The sequence below is a fragment of the Zonotrichia leucophrys genome, chromosome 2, assembly GCF_028769735.1.
Source record: "Zonotrichia leucophrys gambelii isolate GWCS_2022_RI chromosome 2, RI_Zleu_2.0, whole genome shotgun sequence".
Lineage (NCBI taxonomy): Eukaryota > Metazoa > Chordata > Aves > Passeriformes > Passerellidae > Zonotrichia > Zonotrichia leucophrys.
The window spans coordinates 64,707,576-64,722,324 of NC_088171.1; the positions used below are offsets into that span (position 1 = coordinate 64,707,576).

A 14,749-nucleotide genomic window follows, 5' to 3' on the forward strand; every position below is an offset into this window, starting at 1 on the left:
GGCTGTGCCCGCGGGCTGTCTGGCCGGCCGGGCACCGCTGACCCCACCGGAGCCTGTCTCCCGGCACTTGCTGTTTGCAGCAAACCTGCCTCGAAGGGCACCGGGCGTCCCCGAGGGACTCCCCTGAGGCCGCCCCTTTGCCCGGCGGCCCCGAGGCCCGGCGGCCGCCGCACGGGGGGCATCCAGCTGTTGCCAACAGCTGTGTGTCAGCCCCGGCCGCGCCGCGGCCGAGCGCGGGGTCCGCCCCGCCGGCGTCCCCGCCCCTGCGAGGAGGAGGAGGAGGAGGAACCGAGAGTGACCGACCCGGTGGCTTTTAGGGGGGAGGCCACTCAGTTGTTAGAGCCCAGGCCCTGCACTCCTCTTCCAGCTGCTGTTTCTGCTCGTTTCCAGCACTACGGCCGCCAGGCTGGCTGCTGCCCGGCCTCCCCTCCTCCTTTTGCCGGTACCTACCTCAAAACCGCCCGAGGCTGCGAGGCTCCGCTCTTGAAGGAGGAGGAAGCTGGGTCTGCAAAGGCAGAAGGGAATTGCATTGTAGCTGGGTGGCGGGGGGAAAACGGGGGGCGGGGGAAGAGAGGAGAGAGAAAAAAAAATTAAAAGGAAAAAAGGAGCGGGGCTGACTCTGGAAGCGGGTCTCGCCGCCCAGGACCCGCACGCCCCGGCCGCCACGCGTGGGTGCAGATCGCGGCGCGGCGCGCAGGGCCGGGCTGAAGATGCACACGACGCAGAAGGACACCACTTACACCAAGATCTTCGTCGGGGGCTTGCCCTACCACACCACCGACTCCAGCCTGCGCAAGTACTTCGAGGTCTTCGGGGACATCGAGGAGGCGGTGGTCATCACCGACCGGCAGACGGGCAAGTCCCGGGGATACGGCTTTGTAAGTGCCGGGGCGCGGGGCAGGGCGGTGGGCGGCTGCGGGGGCGCATCGCGGGGAAACTTCCACGGGGGCCGCTCTGAGAGCTCGGGGGCCGGGAGGGGCTACCGAGCGTCCGGCTTTTTGCTTTTTCTCTTTTTTTTTTTCCCTTTTTATTTTTCTCTCTCCCTGCTGGGGAGTTTGTCTAGAGGCGGAGGGGGTGGGGTGGGGAATTACTGAATAAGGAGATTGAGGGGGGGAATTACCCAATTCCTCGCACACCGCCGGCGCGCCTGTTGCTCGCTGATACGGCCGCTGCGGGGTTTATCTGCCGGCGGCCGAGCTCGGCCCGCGCCCTCCGCCCTGCGCCCGCCGCGGCTGCCGGCGCCCCGCTCCGCTCGGCGGGCGGGCCGGGGCCGAGGCCGGGGCCGGGGCCGGGCTCCGGCCGGGGGCCCCTCGGCGCCGCCCGCGGGTACGGCCGGGTCGCTGCTGTGGGCGGGAGGCTTCTCCTTCCCCGCGGAAAGGGATCTAATGCGCGGCATCGCCCGTTAAGGTCACCATGGCTGACAGAGCTGCTGCTGAAAGGGCTTGTAAGGACCCCAACCCCATCATCGATGGCAGGAAAGCCAACGTGAACCTGGCGTACCTGGGTGCCAAGCCGCGGATAATGCAGCCAGGTGAGGAAGCAGCCCTGAATGGCTTTTCTCTCCGTACCTCAGGTTTCTGAAGAGAGTAAAACTTCAAAAAAAGATAGTGCTGCCCTCCACCTTCCTGAAGTACGCACACAGTTGGGCGTGCTTTGGTTTTGATGTTTAAATGCAGCATGTAGTAATTTTCTGGCTATTTTGCACATGTGCCTTATTTAAAAAACAAAAGCGATCAAAGATAAAATATCTGGAGTTCCCCAGGAAGACTTCCACAGCTCAAACACTTCATTGGTTATTCCTGCTGCTGGGAATGTGGTGGCGCTGACCATTTACAGTATCGTTGCAGGGTAAGATTGGCCTAGGAGTGAATCGCTTCCAATGTGTGCGGTCTTATTAATACAAACAATATCTTAATACAAACTTCTCAAGCAGTTGGGAGCTATTATGCAGATTTTAAAATGAAATGGCTTTTCCTAAGACCACATCTGAGACAATCTGATGTCCTAGCCACTTCCCAGACTGCTGCTTTGCAGCAAGAGTGAGAGGAGCGTGGAGTGTGTGCACATTTGTGCTCTAAAGGAGGTCATTCTGAATTCCCCCATGTTTAGCCTGATGAACACTTGTGCGAGTAATTAAGTGCCCGCCAAGGAAAGACAGGGTTTACGCTAGGGTGTCTGGAGAACAGAAATGAAGTTGGGATTTGACCCCCTGTGCTAAGTCCTGATGAGTAGAGGTGACTTAAATCTTTAAGTCTGTAGAAATTACACAAATACACCAATGAATGAAAAGTACCACACAGTCATTCAGATGTTAAAGTTAGGGATCCAAATGGAGCACCATGTAAAATGTGAACAAAAACTCTGTACTTGTTTAGAAAAAGTCATTTTCCTAAACATTTCTATGAAAGCGTGTGCTTTACTGGTTTAAGTTCTCTGTGTGTGTGTGTATGGACTGATATATTTTGCTTTCTAATTTGTGGTTCTACAGCCTTTTTGCTGTTGTTACTGCAGGCTGTTAGTAAAGGCTCTTCCTCTGCGGTTTTGTGTGTGTGTGTGTGTATACATATAGCATAAATAAGTGGCCAGAAAACACCCATACAGAGAATGCAATGTGTTTTTGTTGGTAGGTTTTGCCTTTGGTGTCCAGCAGCTTCATCCCGCTCTCATACAGAGGCCTTTCGGGTAAGTCTCAATGGGACCTCAAACAGGGGAGGAAAAAAAATCTTTTTTTAAAAATAAAGGAAAGAAAAAGTATGATTGTTGAAGGCCTCTTGCAATAGCATCCTTAAAGCTGGCCAGCAATGCTGAAGCTCTGAGATTTATAAATGTATACTCATAAATGCGCTCACCTTGTCGGTCATGTTCTAAATGCCGCAGCTGAGTCAAGTTGTGTGGGACGTGGCCCTTCCGACTAAGCACTCCAGTCCCACATGACCCTATGATAAAACAAGGAGGTATGACTTGATGCAAGATTGCTGTGCCCCATTTCTCTTTTTTCAGCTTGACTCAATGTTATTTATCTCTTTCTAATCTGACAGGGATCGTTTACAGTTAAGATAACTGATCAGAAGGATATGATGATAAGAGGTGGAATAGTTCTGTTTGGAATTAAACTCTGTAACCAGTAGACTCAAACACAAACAAGCTAAAATGGTGATTAACGATGCATGTATGTTTTTTCATATAGTCAATAGACCTCCGTGTGCTTTTTTTTTATTTATTACAGTAATGAAGTGGTGTTGATAGCTAAACTGTGTGCTTTTATTTAATTGAAAGAGCTGTAGTGAAAGTTTTTTGGGGGGATCTTTTTTAATTTTGGTTTTGTTGTTGAGGAGTGACTTTGCCATGGGGAGCAAAGGGCCTTTTTTTTCCTTGCTTTCAAGCTGTAGCCTGTGACTTTTTTAACCATATTTTGTAGTGAGTGCTAAATTGTGTGACTTCTTGATTTTTAAGTAAATCAACATATTGCTTGCATGTTCATAATTTTTGGGAGGTTTGTTCTTGGGAAGGGTGTGGATCTCCTTATTAACGATGTGCGTCCATTTGGGCTTTCTAATTTGAGGGGATTTTTTCTTCGATCTGTCTTTAATACGTAGTGCATTTCTCCTGAATTTGAGTATAAACTATTCCTAAGTGGATCTAACTCTTGCTTTTTATAGGCATATCATTAGGAGTTGAAGTCTGCTTTAAGCTTTCCATAGTGCCACTTCACTAATGCACAGTGATTGAGAAACTCATTGTGAAATAGTGCCTTTTGCTAATCAATGCATAAGCTAACAATTAAGTAGGGAAAATGTATCATAGATGTATTTTGTTTATTTGGTTAGAATGGCTTTAGAATATAATACTTACCTGTTATTAAGCCACAACAGCTTCTCAGTAATTTGATTTGTCAGAATGGAAGGAAAAAACAGTTCCTATCCTGAAAACCACAGGAAAAAGTTTTTCCTAGAAACTTCATTTTAAAAGAGCATGCTGATTTTTCCAAGAGTGGGGAGGCTGTAAAAACTTTTTTTTTTTTTTTTTACCTTGTTATGATTATCCTCTACTGTATTTTGCTTGCTTCTCTGAAGTGTGAGATGACAGTGTGTATGCAGTGATCAGTTTATGATGTCTGCACTAAGGTAGGCAAGAGGCAGAGCACCTCCTCTCCAGAGCTGTTAAAACACTTGTTGAAAAGGGAACTACTGACTTGTGCAGGGATCAGCTGTGGAGAGACTGAGTATTTGCTGAGCACAACAGAAAGGGAGGATCTGTGGCAGTCCCTTGCTTAAAGGACTCTGCAAATGTAGGTGTCTTTCTTACTTTCCTTACCCAAAGTCAACAATAGATGACATAAACCATATTTAAGTCAGGGAAATCCTTCCAGCAAGCTGAATAAGGTTAGATTTCTAATGCATTGCACATAAATCTGAAAGAATGTTTGTCACAGAGTCACGTATATATGAAATTGGTAATTTTTCATTCATCCTTGGCTGTTGCATTTCTTTTACTATGTAAACAACAGAGATTACCAATCCTTCTTCCTCCTCAAAATTTCCAGTGACCTGTACCTTTATCTAGTTCAGATTAAGGAGAACAGCATTCATTAGGATGAATGAACATGTTCGTTCACTTCATTGAAAGTAAGAGGGGATGTTTCAGCACTTATTTGAATCTCCTTCTGTTGAAGAGTTCACTTTTGCTGTGTAGTTTGCATTGAAATACATGGTCACCGTAAAGCCTTTTTTCTTCCTGTGCAGTTGAACTTTGGAAGTACACTTCCCTAATACGCGGTGTGAAACAGGCTGTAGTGGTGATTCAGTGCCAATACTCAGCTAATCCATACACAAAAGCTTTAGATCTTTTGTGGTTGAGTTTTGGGTTTTTCCCTAACAGTGCAAATTAGTGAGGTGCTGCCATATTTTGGTACGGTCAGCTGTGTTTTAGAATCACAGAATCATAGAATAGCCTGGGTTGGAAGGGACCTTACAGATCATGTTGTTCCAACCCCTGCCATGGACAAGGACACCTAGACCATGTTGCTCAGAGCTCCATCCAGCCTGGCCTTGAACACTCTCAGAGATGGGGCATCCACAACATAAGGTTTCACATCTATCAAATAATAAACTTAAAATAATTTGATTATGTTACATTACTTTTACCGAGAAGATGCAGAAGTTCAATATTCCGACTTAAGTACAACACAGTTATGGTGGAGGGAGACAGAAACTAGATTAGCTTCAACGCGTGATGCATTTAAAATGCAGGGAATTTTTTTTTATTCAGTGCTGCAGAATAACATTTCTTCCTGCTCTTTACATTCAGCATCTATCTTACTGTTGATGAGTTTCATAGTAAGCTGTTTGATCACAGAATTGGTTATTTATACAGCTTTGTTTTCAGGATTGTTAATTAAAATACTATCTCTGAATTCAACAGGAATTTATGGAGGGGGAAGATGACTTTGTTTCCCAAGATAGCTTTTCTTATTTTGCTGATCTAATTTTTACTTTAATATTGGTGGGAAAATTCAAGGTTAATCATAGGTATTGCTGAAGGACATAACTGGTGTGGAGATTTTTTTATTTTCTGTCTAAAACCTGTACTTATATCAAAATGAAAACATACCCACTGTTTTCAGTAAGACCAGAGTTAAATCCAGAATTATTAAGCCCATTATCAAACAGTTGGCTGATATGACATGCTTGATATCTTCCAAGATTTAAGCAAATCTGCCTTTCTTAAGAGAGAAGGAAAAGCCCCCTCTTGAGTTTTTGATCAAAAGATCTGTATAATACTAGACTACAGATAGTCTGAAAAGAGGGAGTGAAGCTGGAACAGTCAGAAGTTAGCCTGCTGTTACGTCCTCTTAGTGGTTATCAGATAAAAGGAAACATAGTAAGGGTCTTGTATGTTTAATGTTTATGCAACCTATTTCTCTTAAAAGGAGAGCTGTTCATTGGTGAAAATCTGCTCTTTAACTATGCTTACAAAAGCAAACAATGCCATGCAAGGGCCAAAGCAAAACATTTTTTTTAAAGTTGAATATCTAGTTTTTTTGCGAATGTAATGCTGAGAGTTCTTTAACTAAGATGCACTACTCCTGCTGAATTTCTCTATGCCACAGGTCTCTGCATTAGTCTCAAAAGTCTTCTTTCCTTTGAAATTATCGTTCACTTTATTGTTGCCTATAGGATTATTCTTGAGGTCTTTAGTTAAACATAAATCTTCTGTTATAACAACAAAGAAAGTCTTAAGGCACATGGCAGGGATGTAGGTCATTGAATTTTGAGTATCTCAAAGCTACAGTTATTGCTAAAGTTAAATACGGCTTCTATTTTCCTTTATTGCAAAAGCATAAAAGAGTAAATACACGTTCCAAAACAAAAACTACTGCCAGGAAAGAGAGCTTAAATTCTGTCAATTTCTCACACTATCACTCTGAAAAGTAAAGCAGCAGCTTTTATTTAAAATTAAGGATACTAAGGATTTCTAGTGTAACTGGGAATTGCTTTTTCAGCTTTTGACCTGGCAGAGCATGAAAAGCAGTTGGGTTCTGAATGGCTGAGATCTTCGTGTCCTGGCCTCTGCAGTAGGTAGAAATTTACTTTGGCCATATAAAGCCATTTTATTTGACTGAAAACAGTTGTAGCATGACAGATGATCAAAAATAGCCCCACTGCAGCTTATGCTGTCAATCATCATGTGTTAAATGGCATGATGGAGAGGAGCCTGCACAGGGTTTATGTTTATTGTAGGGTAAGATGTGGCAAACAGATAATGTTTCATAACTTCACCACCTGTTAGTTTCTTGGCTTAAATAAACCAAGTCACAAGAGCTTAAGTAGAAGCACATGTATCTTTCTGTCTTTTTCAAGGATATGGCCGAGTATCCAAGTGTCTTCAGAAAATCTTAGTAACATCAGTTCAAGGCAACACAAGCAGCCTGAAAGGCTTTCTTATTGTCTCTTCTGTGAGAATTACTCTCTTCCATAAGTGCTGAATGTAAAGATTGCTTTGATGTGATGTTAAATGGAGTCTTCGTGATGCAAAAGAGTCTCTCTGTGACTTCAGATTTGTTTTTATACTTTTTTCCCTAAATGCTTAAGAAATATGGTGTAATGCTTATTAGAATTGTACTTGGTTGGTGACCAACACAAAATGCTTGCTTATGCTCCTCCATATGGAGAGCTCGGGTAATGATGTGTATTTAAATGCACAGAGCCAGCTTAAGTATGCTTCAAATGCACTTCTGGCTAATCACTTCATAAATTAGGTGAGTGTTAAAAACCCAACTTATGGTTTCGTTTTATGTTTTCTTTCCCTTCCCAATCCCTCCCTATTTGTCACTCTTTTTTTTTTCCCCTTCCCACAATAGGAAATGAATTTCATTTACATGTTGGGTTTTTATGATTGTGGTGTTCATGTCTTAAACATGGCAACTGAACATTTCTCTCTGCTCATACTCCAAGCGACTGAGCTCTTTTTTTCTGAAAAAGAAAACTAAGCTGTTTTAAAGTCTATCACTTATTTTAAACTACGTTTTGCTATGATTCCAGTTGACAGTGTCCCCTCTGATTGCAAATGTTTCCTTGTTGACCACTTAAGTGCATCTTAAAGCTGTTTTAAAAATGAAACAAAAAATCCCCCAACAAACCTTTCCATGAAATCTTGAATTTGGAGAATAGAAGACACTTTTTACTACTACAGTTTTCATCTGTGCCTAAAGTGTGTTCAAAGGTTGGTGCAGTCTTTAGAGGTGTCTGTAAAGGTAAAGAAAGTTCAGTATGAAATAGCAGTGAATCTGTACAGGAAGTTTTTGATGCATTTATAGAGATTCACTGGCTGGGAAGGAGTTGCATATATGAAGGACTTCTCTTTGGCAATCCAGATGCAAGAAAGGGTTATGAATGTAAAAGTATTTTTTAAAATCATATTATAATATAAAATCCAACCATGACATTAACATGTATGTACACTGTGTGCTAAGACAAAGATATGACCAGTTTTTAAAACTAAAGGGCTAAGTAAACAAGCCAAGAAAGCAAATTATGTGACTTGGACAAGATGGGAAAGTGTTTACTCATCTATTCAGAATGGTTCTTTCTTAAACTGTAAATTTGTGGTTTTTTTGCTTTTGTTAAGCACCAGATCTATTTAGACTTAATCTTATGCCCACCTCCCAAAAAACTCTATGCTGTATGTCTTGCATAGAAATAAACAAGCTGGCACAAAACAGGACATCAGTGACCTGATAATCAAACAGGTTTGACTCTTGTGTCCTTATGAACTTTTATAAAAGTGTGATGCACATGTACTTAGGAGTCACTGTTATGGATTTTAATAGCATCTATGTAGCTTCCCCTCAATGGCCTCTTGTGACGGAGTGAGCTGCACTATCGTTCGTTTGGAAAGTGTGATTCTTGCTGTGTTTACCACACTTGTGAACTCTATTTAAACTCCTTTGTCGCCTGTGTTGGTTTTTTTCTTATTTTTAATAAGGGTGACTGAGGTTGCAGAGAAATTAATGTGTGCTGAGTCTGCATAGCAACTTAAGTAGGGTTGCCACAATACCCTCTTAGCACGCCTCCCTGGCAAGACTTGACATAAAGTCAGAGTTCAATAATTTTGTTGCCTTATTGGCTGCTGTCGAACTCATTATAGTGATGCTGTCAAACTGCTCAGTTACTAATAATAAAAGTATTGCAGGAAGTAATTTTACTAAGAGTCAAATAGTTAAGAGAGAAGAGGGGTAATAAAAACGACTTACAGGTGATTTGAAAAACAAGTACTGCAATTTTCCAGATGGAATAATCAAGCTTAGTCCTTCAGAATTTTCTTAAAACAGACATCAGTAATGCTGGTACTTTGAATGGCCTTAAAGATAATATCCTTAAGGAACACTGAACACCCCAGCTTAACTCAGCTACAACGCTGTGCTTTGGAGCGATGCATCTCTTCGGGCCAGTGAGCTGATAATTGGTCCATTGAGTCAAGCTATTGTGGCAACCCTATGCACATAACAACAACTAAATTGAGTTTGTTTTAGTTCGGAGTATGGATATGACACTTAGGCGCTGTCTCGCGTACCGACTCTAACTCCCTCTCCCATCTTTCAACAGGATACCCGCTCACTATGTCTATCCACAGGCTTTTGTGCAGCCCGGAGTGGTAATTCCCCACGTGCAGCCCGCAGCGGCCGCTGCCTCCACCACGCCCTACATCGACTACACCGGCGCGGCGTACGCGCAATACTCGGCGGCGGCGGCCGCCTACGAGCAGTACCCGTACGCCGCCTCCCCGGCCGCTGCCGCCGGCTACGTGGCGGCCGGGGGCTACGGCTACGCCGTGCAGCAGCCCCTGACCGCAGCAGCGCCCGGCACGGCCGCGGCGGCCGCGGCGGCGTTCGGCCAGTACCAGCCCCAGCAGCTGCAGGCAGACCGCATGCAATAGCGGACGGAGTCCCGAAGGAAGCTCGCCAGCTCTCTCTTCCTCTTCTCGGCCTTCCAGTAGAAGTAGTTAACAGAGACAATTCGTAGTAACTAAGGAGCTTTAAGGAAAGCGATGCTATTGCGAAACTAAAGATTTTTATTCCGCTGTCTTCATACAGTATGCATCCAAATCTTGTTGTTAGAGGGGAAGGGTAGTGCGGCATGTCTAGTTTCAAGTATCAAGCCAGAAGAAAATGGGGGGAAAAAATACTGTACTGTCATGAAAGAGTGGCAGGAGTAGCAATGGGACTTCATCTTTTCAAACGAACAAAAAAGAACCAAAAAAAAGCAAAGATGTACTTTCTACAGTATCAGGGAAGCAAAACTGCCTTTTATAAGTAAGAAAATGGTATCTGAAAAATTTGACCCAGGGAAAAAACTTGAGTCAGCAATATGTAACCTTTAACCATTTAAGAGGAAATGAGCTTAAAGCACTGATTGTCCTTTCTAGCTTTCAGAAGTTGTCTTTGTGAGACAGGACCTTGTCACTGTCTCACTGACGGGCACCGAACAACCCAAGGAAGATGGCCGGCTGGTAAGATGGCGGACAGGCACCAAAGTTATTTTCTTCTCTGTCCTCTGGATGAGTGGAACTATGGAGCAAGTGATGTGGAAGTAAGGGGTGCAACAGCTGTAGAGACAATCAATAACACAGACAGTTCTGGACAGAACACATCACTCGTGCTCATGTGATGAGCTTGTCACATCCTAATCCCTCGCCCCATCCCGTTTCACTTTTGGGAAACTTTAACTGCTGGTGTCAGCTATTCTGATTCTAAAATAGGATCAGCCCTTTACTACAACAGCCTTCTCTTTCTATTTATTGCATCTATTCGTAACTTGTGAATAAAGGCAGGAAGAAGCCTAATTAATTAAAACCTTTTAAGAACTGTTTTAAGGGAATTTTCTTTTCTGAAACCATTTGTACGATTTTAATATCTATTTCAGGATTATATTTAAAGTATTTATTAGCAAACATACAGTACACAAGGCAACTTTTTGTTACCAAGACTGCAGTTCCTGAAGGGTTAATGGTATGTGATTTATACTGTGCCTTAATTGTTATGCTATTTAAAAAGAAATATTTATTTTGAAAGTTTTACTATGCTGCGCTCTAAAGAAAGCGACTTTAGATGTGACACTGTAAAATTATGTATTCATCTCATGGTATAAATTATTTAGTAGGCTTAGATGTAGCATATTAAATATTAACCTAATTAACTAAGGATGTTGACTTGGATTTATTTAAATTCAGTATGTGCACTGTATGAGGGTACTCTTAAATTAACACTTTTTTAGGTTTTTACATAAAATATTGCTAGTTCATTCTTTTTCCCTCTACTAGTTATTCATGTAGACCTCTCAAATACATTAGTGCCGTTTTCTCACTCATCTGTATGTAGACTGACTATTTTTCCCTTTGCTAGAAAATGCTGCTTTACATTGTCCTGTGAAACTACAATACTTGCAATTTTTATTCTTGACCGAAATGGAATTTAATATTTTACACTGTATTGGATTTTTTTATACTTGAACAATTTCATACAAGGGAAGACAGGATAGCATTTTTATGGACTTTATCCAATGTCACTGGATTTATTTGAAGTATTCTGAATACTAGCCAGTGTTACAATGTAGACGTGACTCTCCTGTGCATATTATTTATTCAGTATGTATATTGCTTTACAACATTTCAGATCTCTTAATCTATTCACTCGTATTAAAACAATAAAAAAAATGTTGTCTCATCCTGTCTCGTGTTGTTCTTGCCCAAATTGTCTTAGATCTTGTTTAGTTAAAACTAGAGGGGAAATCTTTTATATAGTTTTCCTGGTCTGTGGGGTGAATAGCAGCATGTACACTGACTTCAAATACACAGAATGATGGGAACTGTATTACATGGAGGAGATTCTGTTGAGGAGATGGAGAAGATCCATTCCGATGTTTGTCATAAAGTAATTCAGAATGGAAGGGACTTTGGAAGGTCTGAGGTCCTTTATGTCTTTGTCCAGTCAGGTCTTTAAAAATCCCCATATGGAGACTGCACAACACTGGATATTCTATTCCACTACTTAATTATTCCTGTTGTGTCATTTTTTTTCTCCCTTCTATCTAACCAGCACCTCCCCTGCTCGTTACAGCCCTAGTCTCATTGTTTGGCAGAAAGCCCAGCCCTATCTTCTTGGTAATCTTCTGTTAGGAACTGGAAAATTGCTGTTCTCTTCCATAGGCTGAACAAACCCCAGTGCCTCACCCTCTCCTCACAATTTTCATGCTTCAACCTCCGGCCGTCCTGCTGACCCTTCAGTGGAGTCGTTCCAAGTCTGCCAGCAGCTGTCATGTACTGGGAGCCTCTAGACTGGACCCACTATGCCAGCTGTGGTCTAATGAGTGCTGAGTAAAATGGAATAATCAATCTCCTTGATCTGCCATCTGTGCTCCTGTTGATACAGTCTGATGCACTTTCACTGCTGCCAGAGTTTGCCACTGACTCCTGTGCAGCAGGCCCCAAGCCTCCCATGTCCTTTTCAGCAAAGTAGCTAACCACGCTGTGGGGGTTAGTCCACCTGAGGTAAGGAGTGCTCTGTTTGTCCTGACTGAACTTCATGATGTTCCTGTTTGCCTAGTCCTCTGGCAAGTATAGATCCTCCTGAATGGCAGGCCTGATCTCTAGGGTCAAGTACACCCTCCAGTAAGTATAGTCAATCTACAGACCTCACCATACTGCATCCCATCTCTCCCTCCAAGTCATTCACAAAAGTATCAGACCAGCCAGATCCTGAAGAAACTCCACTGTAACCAGTGGAGACAGAGCATAAACCCTTTTGACCAATGATTCAGTTAGTTTTTTTACCTAACTATCCATTTGAAATTGGATACAAGGATTCTATGGGAGACTACATGGAAAGCCTTGCTAAACTCAAGGTAGACAACATTGATTGCTTTCCCTCTTTGGCAGATGAAGTCACCTCATCACAAAAGACAATTAAGTTGGTCTGGCATGATTTACTCTTGTAAATTCATGCTGGCTGTTCCAAATCACCATATTCTCCTTAATGTGCCTGGACACTTCTGCCAAGATGGCTCCATGGTTCCATGGATGGTTCCATGACTGTTCAGTATTTCCCTAGATTGTCCTGCATGCCCTTTTTCTGAAGATGAGTGCATCACCTGCTTTTCTGCAGTCACAGAAGACATCTCCAGTCTCCATGACCTTTCAGTGACGACAGCAAGCAGCCTCAGAACGACAATATCCTCGGGTGCAACCCATCAGGTCTAATGGGTTTATATGGACTGAGCTTCCTCAAGAGGTCCCTGAATCAATCTCCTTCCACATCTGGCAGCTTTTTGGTCCTTGAACTCTTCCTACAAGCAAAGTGATGTTACTAAAAACCTAAAGGTCAGGACATCTTTTTGCACATAGTAATTGAACTGGGAAGCTGCTCAGATCCAGCTGGTGATGGATTTGTAGTCTTTAGGACTACTTAACATTTCAGTGTCAGTCCAAGCCACTAATGACCAAAAGGAGTTGCCACCTGATATCTGAAAGAAGGCTGAGTGAAATGCATGGCAGCATTAGCCAGTTCTTTGAGGAATGGGGTGATGTTCATACAATCTTCATACTGAAATTCATCACTGCAGCTGTCACTCTTACTGTGACTTCAGCAGAAGCACAAGCTTGACTGCAGAATTTGAGCCGCTCTTTCATCCACAAAAAGGGTCTTTTTCATCTGCAAAAGAAGGGAGTAGTGAAATTGAAGGGATAGAAAAGATTTTTCTTGGTCTTGAGGTCAGACTTCATTTCACCATGGACAATTATGAAACTCCAGAACTGAAACATTCACTAACATCCTGGCCTGATGCTGTCATGGTTCTTAAAAAGTGTTTCAAGCCTGGCTGCTGAAAAGTGTTGCTGAACTGCCTTTTGCAATCTGACCTTAAGATCTTCGACCTGGCAGAGCACACTGTAGTGTGCTCTGCCAGGTCAAAGATTTTAAGCAAGATAAGCGCGTAAACACCCAGCAAGGAAGTGAGCAGGAAACAATAAATGCTATTTTCTGCTCTGTTCTTCTATTTCCTTACCCTGGTCTTGCTCCAAGAGGCTTGCATAGAAGACATGGTATCAAGTAGGAATCAAAGTCAGAAGTGCCTCTGAGAGAAAGGCTGAGCACACTGCTGGCATGCTAACCTTCTCTTGGATACAGGATGAAGACAGCATCCTTTCCCGACTGATGCAAGCCCCTGACAATGTCCTTGGGCCTTCCCCTGCCTCTGCCTGGAGGTGACAGACACCCCCAGGGAGGGGTGTGAAGGGGAGTGCTTGCTGCCCTGGAGGGGTCTATCTTGTGGTAAGCCACAATGGGAACTGAATAAAAGTTTATGACTCAGCTTATAACGGTCAATCGCATGCTGGCTCTAACTTGACAGAATAAATAACATCAGCAAAAATGTAAATGTGTGAGCTCCACTAGCAAACTTAGCTTTGAGCACACAACATGAACATTAATGCTTTCTTTTGATAAATGAGTAGCTGAACAGACCTTTGTACACAAAATACACCTCAGTAACACCTCCCATACATGAAATGTCAACAGTTCACATTACCAGGACCAAAATAAAAAACTGAGAAATAGCAGCACATAATTATCAAATATGTGAACACTCAGAAAAAAATGTTAGCATTTTACTTGTGAGATGGTATATATGCAAAAAGCTGCTCACAATAAAATTTCCAGTTGAGTTTCCAAAACCTTCAAGAGAGTTTCTATATCAAAAAGTGACCAGTGCTAAGTTTCAAGAAACTGAAACTAGGAAACATTGCTAAGGAATATGTAGATCAAAAAAGGTGCAATACTTTGAAAGGTTACATTGATGACCTCGTTGCTAAAATTGCAGTTTTTCCTAATATGGTTATTTTCCTATTAACTAGTCAACATAACTTGGCATTGCTAAACTTCATTGATTCTACTTGTTCTTGGGTTTTTCAAACATGCAGAAGGACTATATTAGAATGAAAATAATGATGCAACCACTCAAAGCACCTCTTAGTCGTGTTCATCAGATGCTTACACATTTGAAATTGAGCAATTCCCTAGCTATGCTCAAACCCTTGTGAGAAAAATCATTCTATTTTGAACCTATGTATCGGTTCTTAAGAGCCTGCATATGTTTAAAAATAACATGGTTATGTGTGAATTTACAAAATGCTTACTGTGACTGATGATTGGGCTTTGGGGGCTTGTTTGCAGATACTTTTATCCCTCCAAAATGCAGTG

General features: G+C 42.6%; 1 protein-coding gene across 1 annotated transcript; it reads left to right on the forward strand.

Annotated features, from left to right (window-relative positions):
• Positions 1 to 307: 307 nt before the first annotated feature.
• Positions 308 to 10,557, forward strand: RBM24 (RNA binding motif protein 24). Its single transcript, XM_064705229.1, has 4 exons — positions 308 to 878; positions 1,408 to 1,531; positions 2,628 to 2,682; positions 9,105 to 10,557. The coding sequence occupies exons 1-4, from the start codon at positions 711 to 713 to the stop codon at positions 9,433 to 9,435; spliced, it is 678 nt and encodes a 225-aa protein (XP_064561299.1). The 5' UTR covers positions 308 to 710; the 3' UTR covers positions 9,436 to 10,557.
• The last annotated feature ends 4,192 nt before the right edge of the window (positions 10,558 to 14,749 follow it).

What these genes read in the sequence shown, in the direction of transcription:
- RBM24 (XM_064705229.1), top strand. Translation starts at nt 711, where the DNA reads ATGCACACGACGCAGAAGGACACCACTTACACCAAGATCTTCGTCGGG. An exon ending in GCCGCGGATAATGCAGCCAG is followed by an intron (nt 1,532 to 2,627) that starts GTGAGGAAGCAG and finishes TTTTGTTGGTAG; the next exon opens with GTTTTGCCTTTGGTGTCCAG. An exon ending in CTCATACAGAGGCCTTTCGG is followed by an intron (nt 2,683 to 9,104) that starts GTAAGTCTCAAT and finishes ATCTTTCAACAG; the next exon opens with GATACCCGCTCACTATGTCT.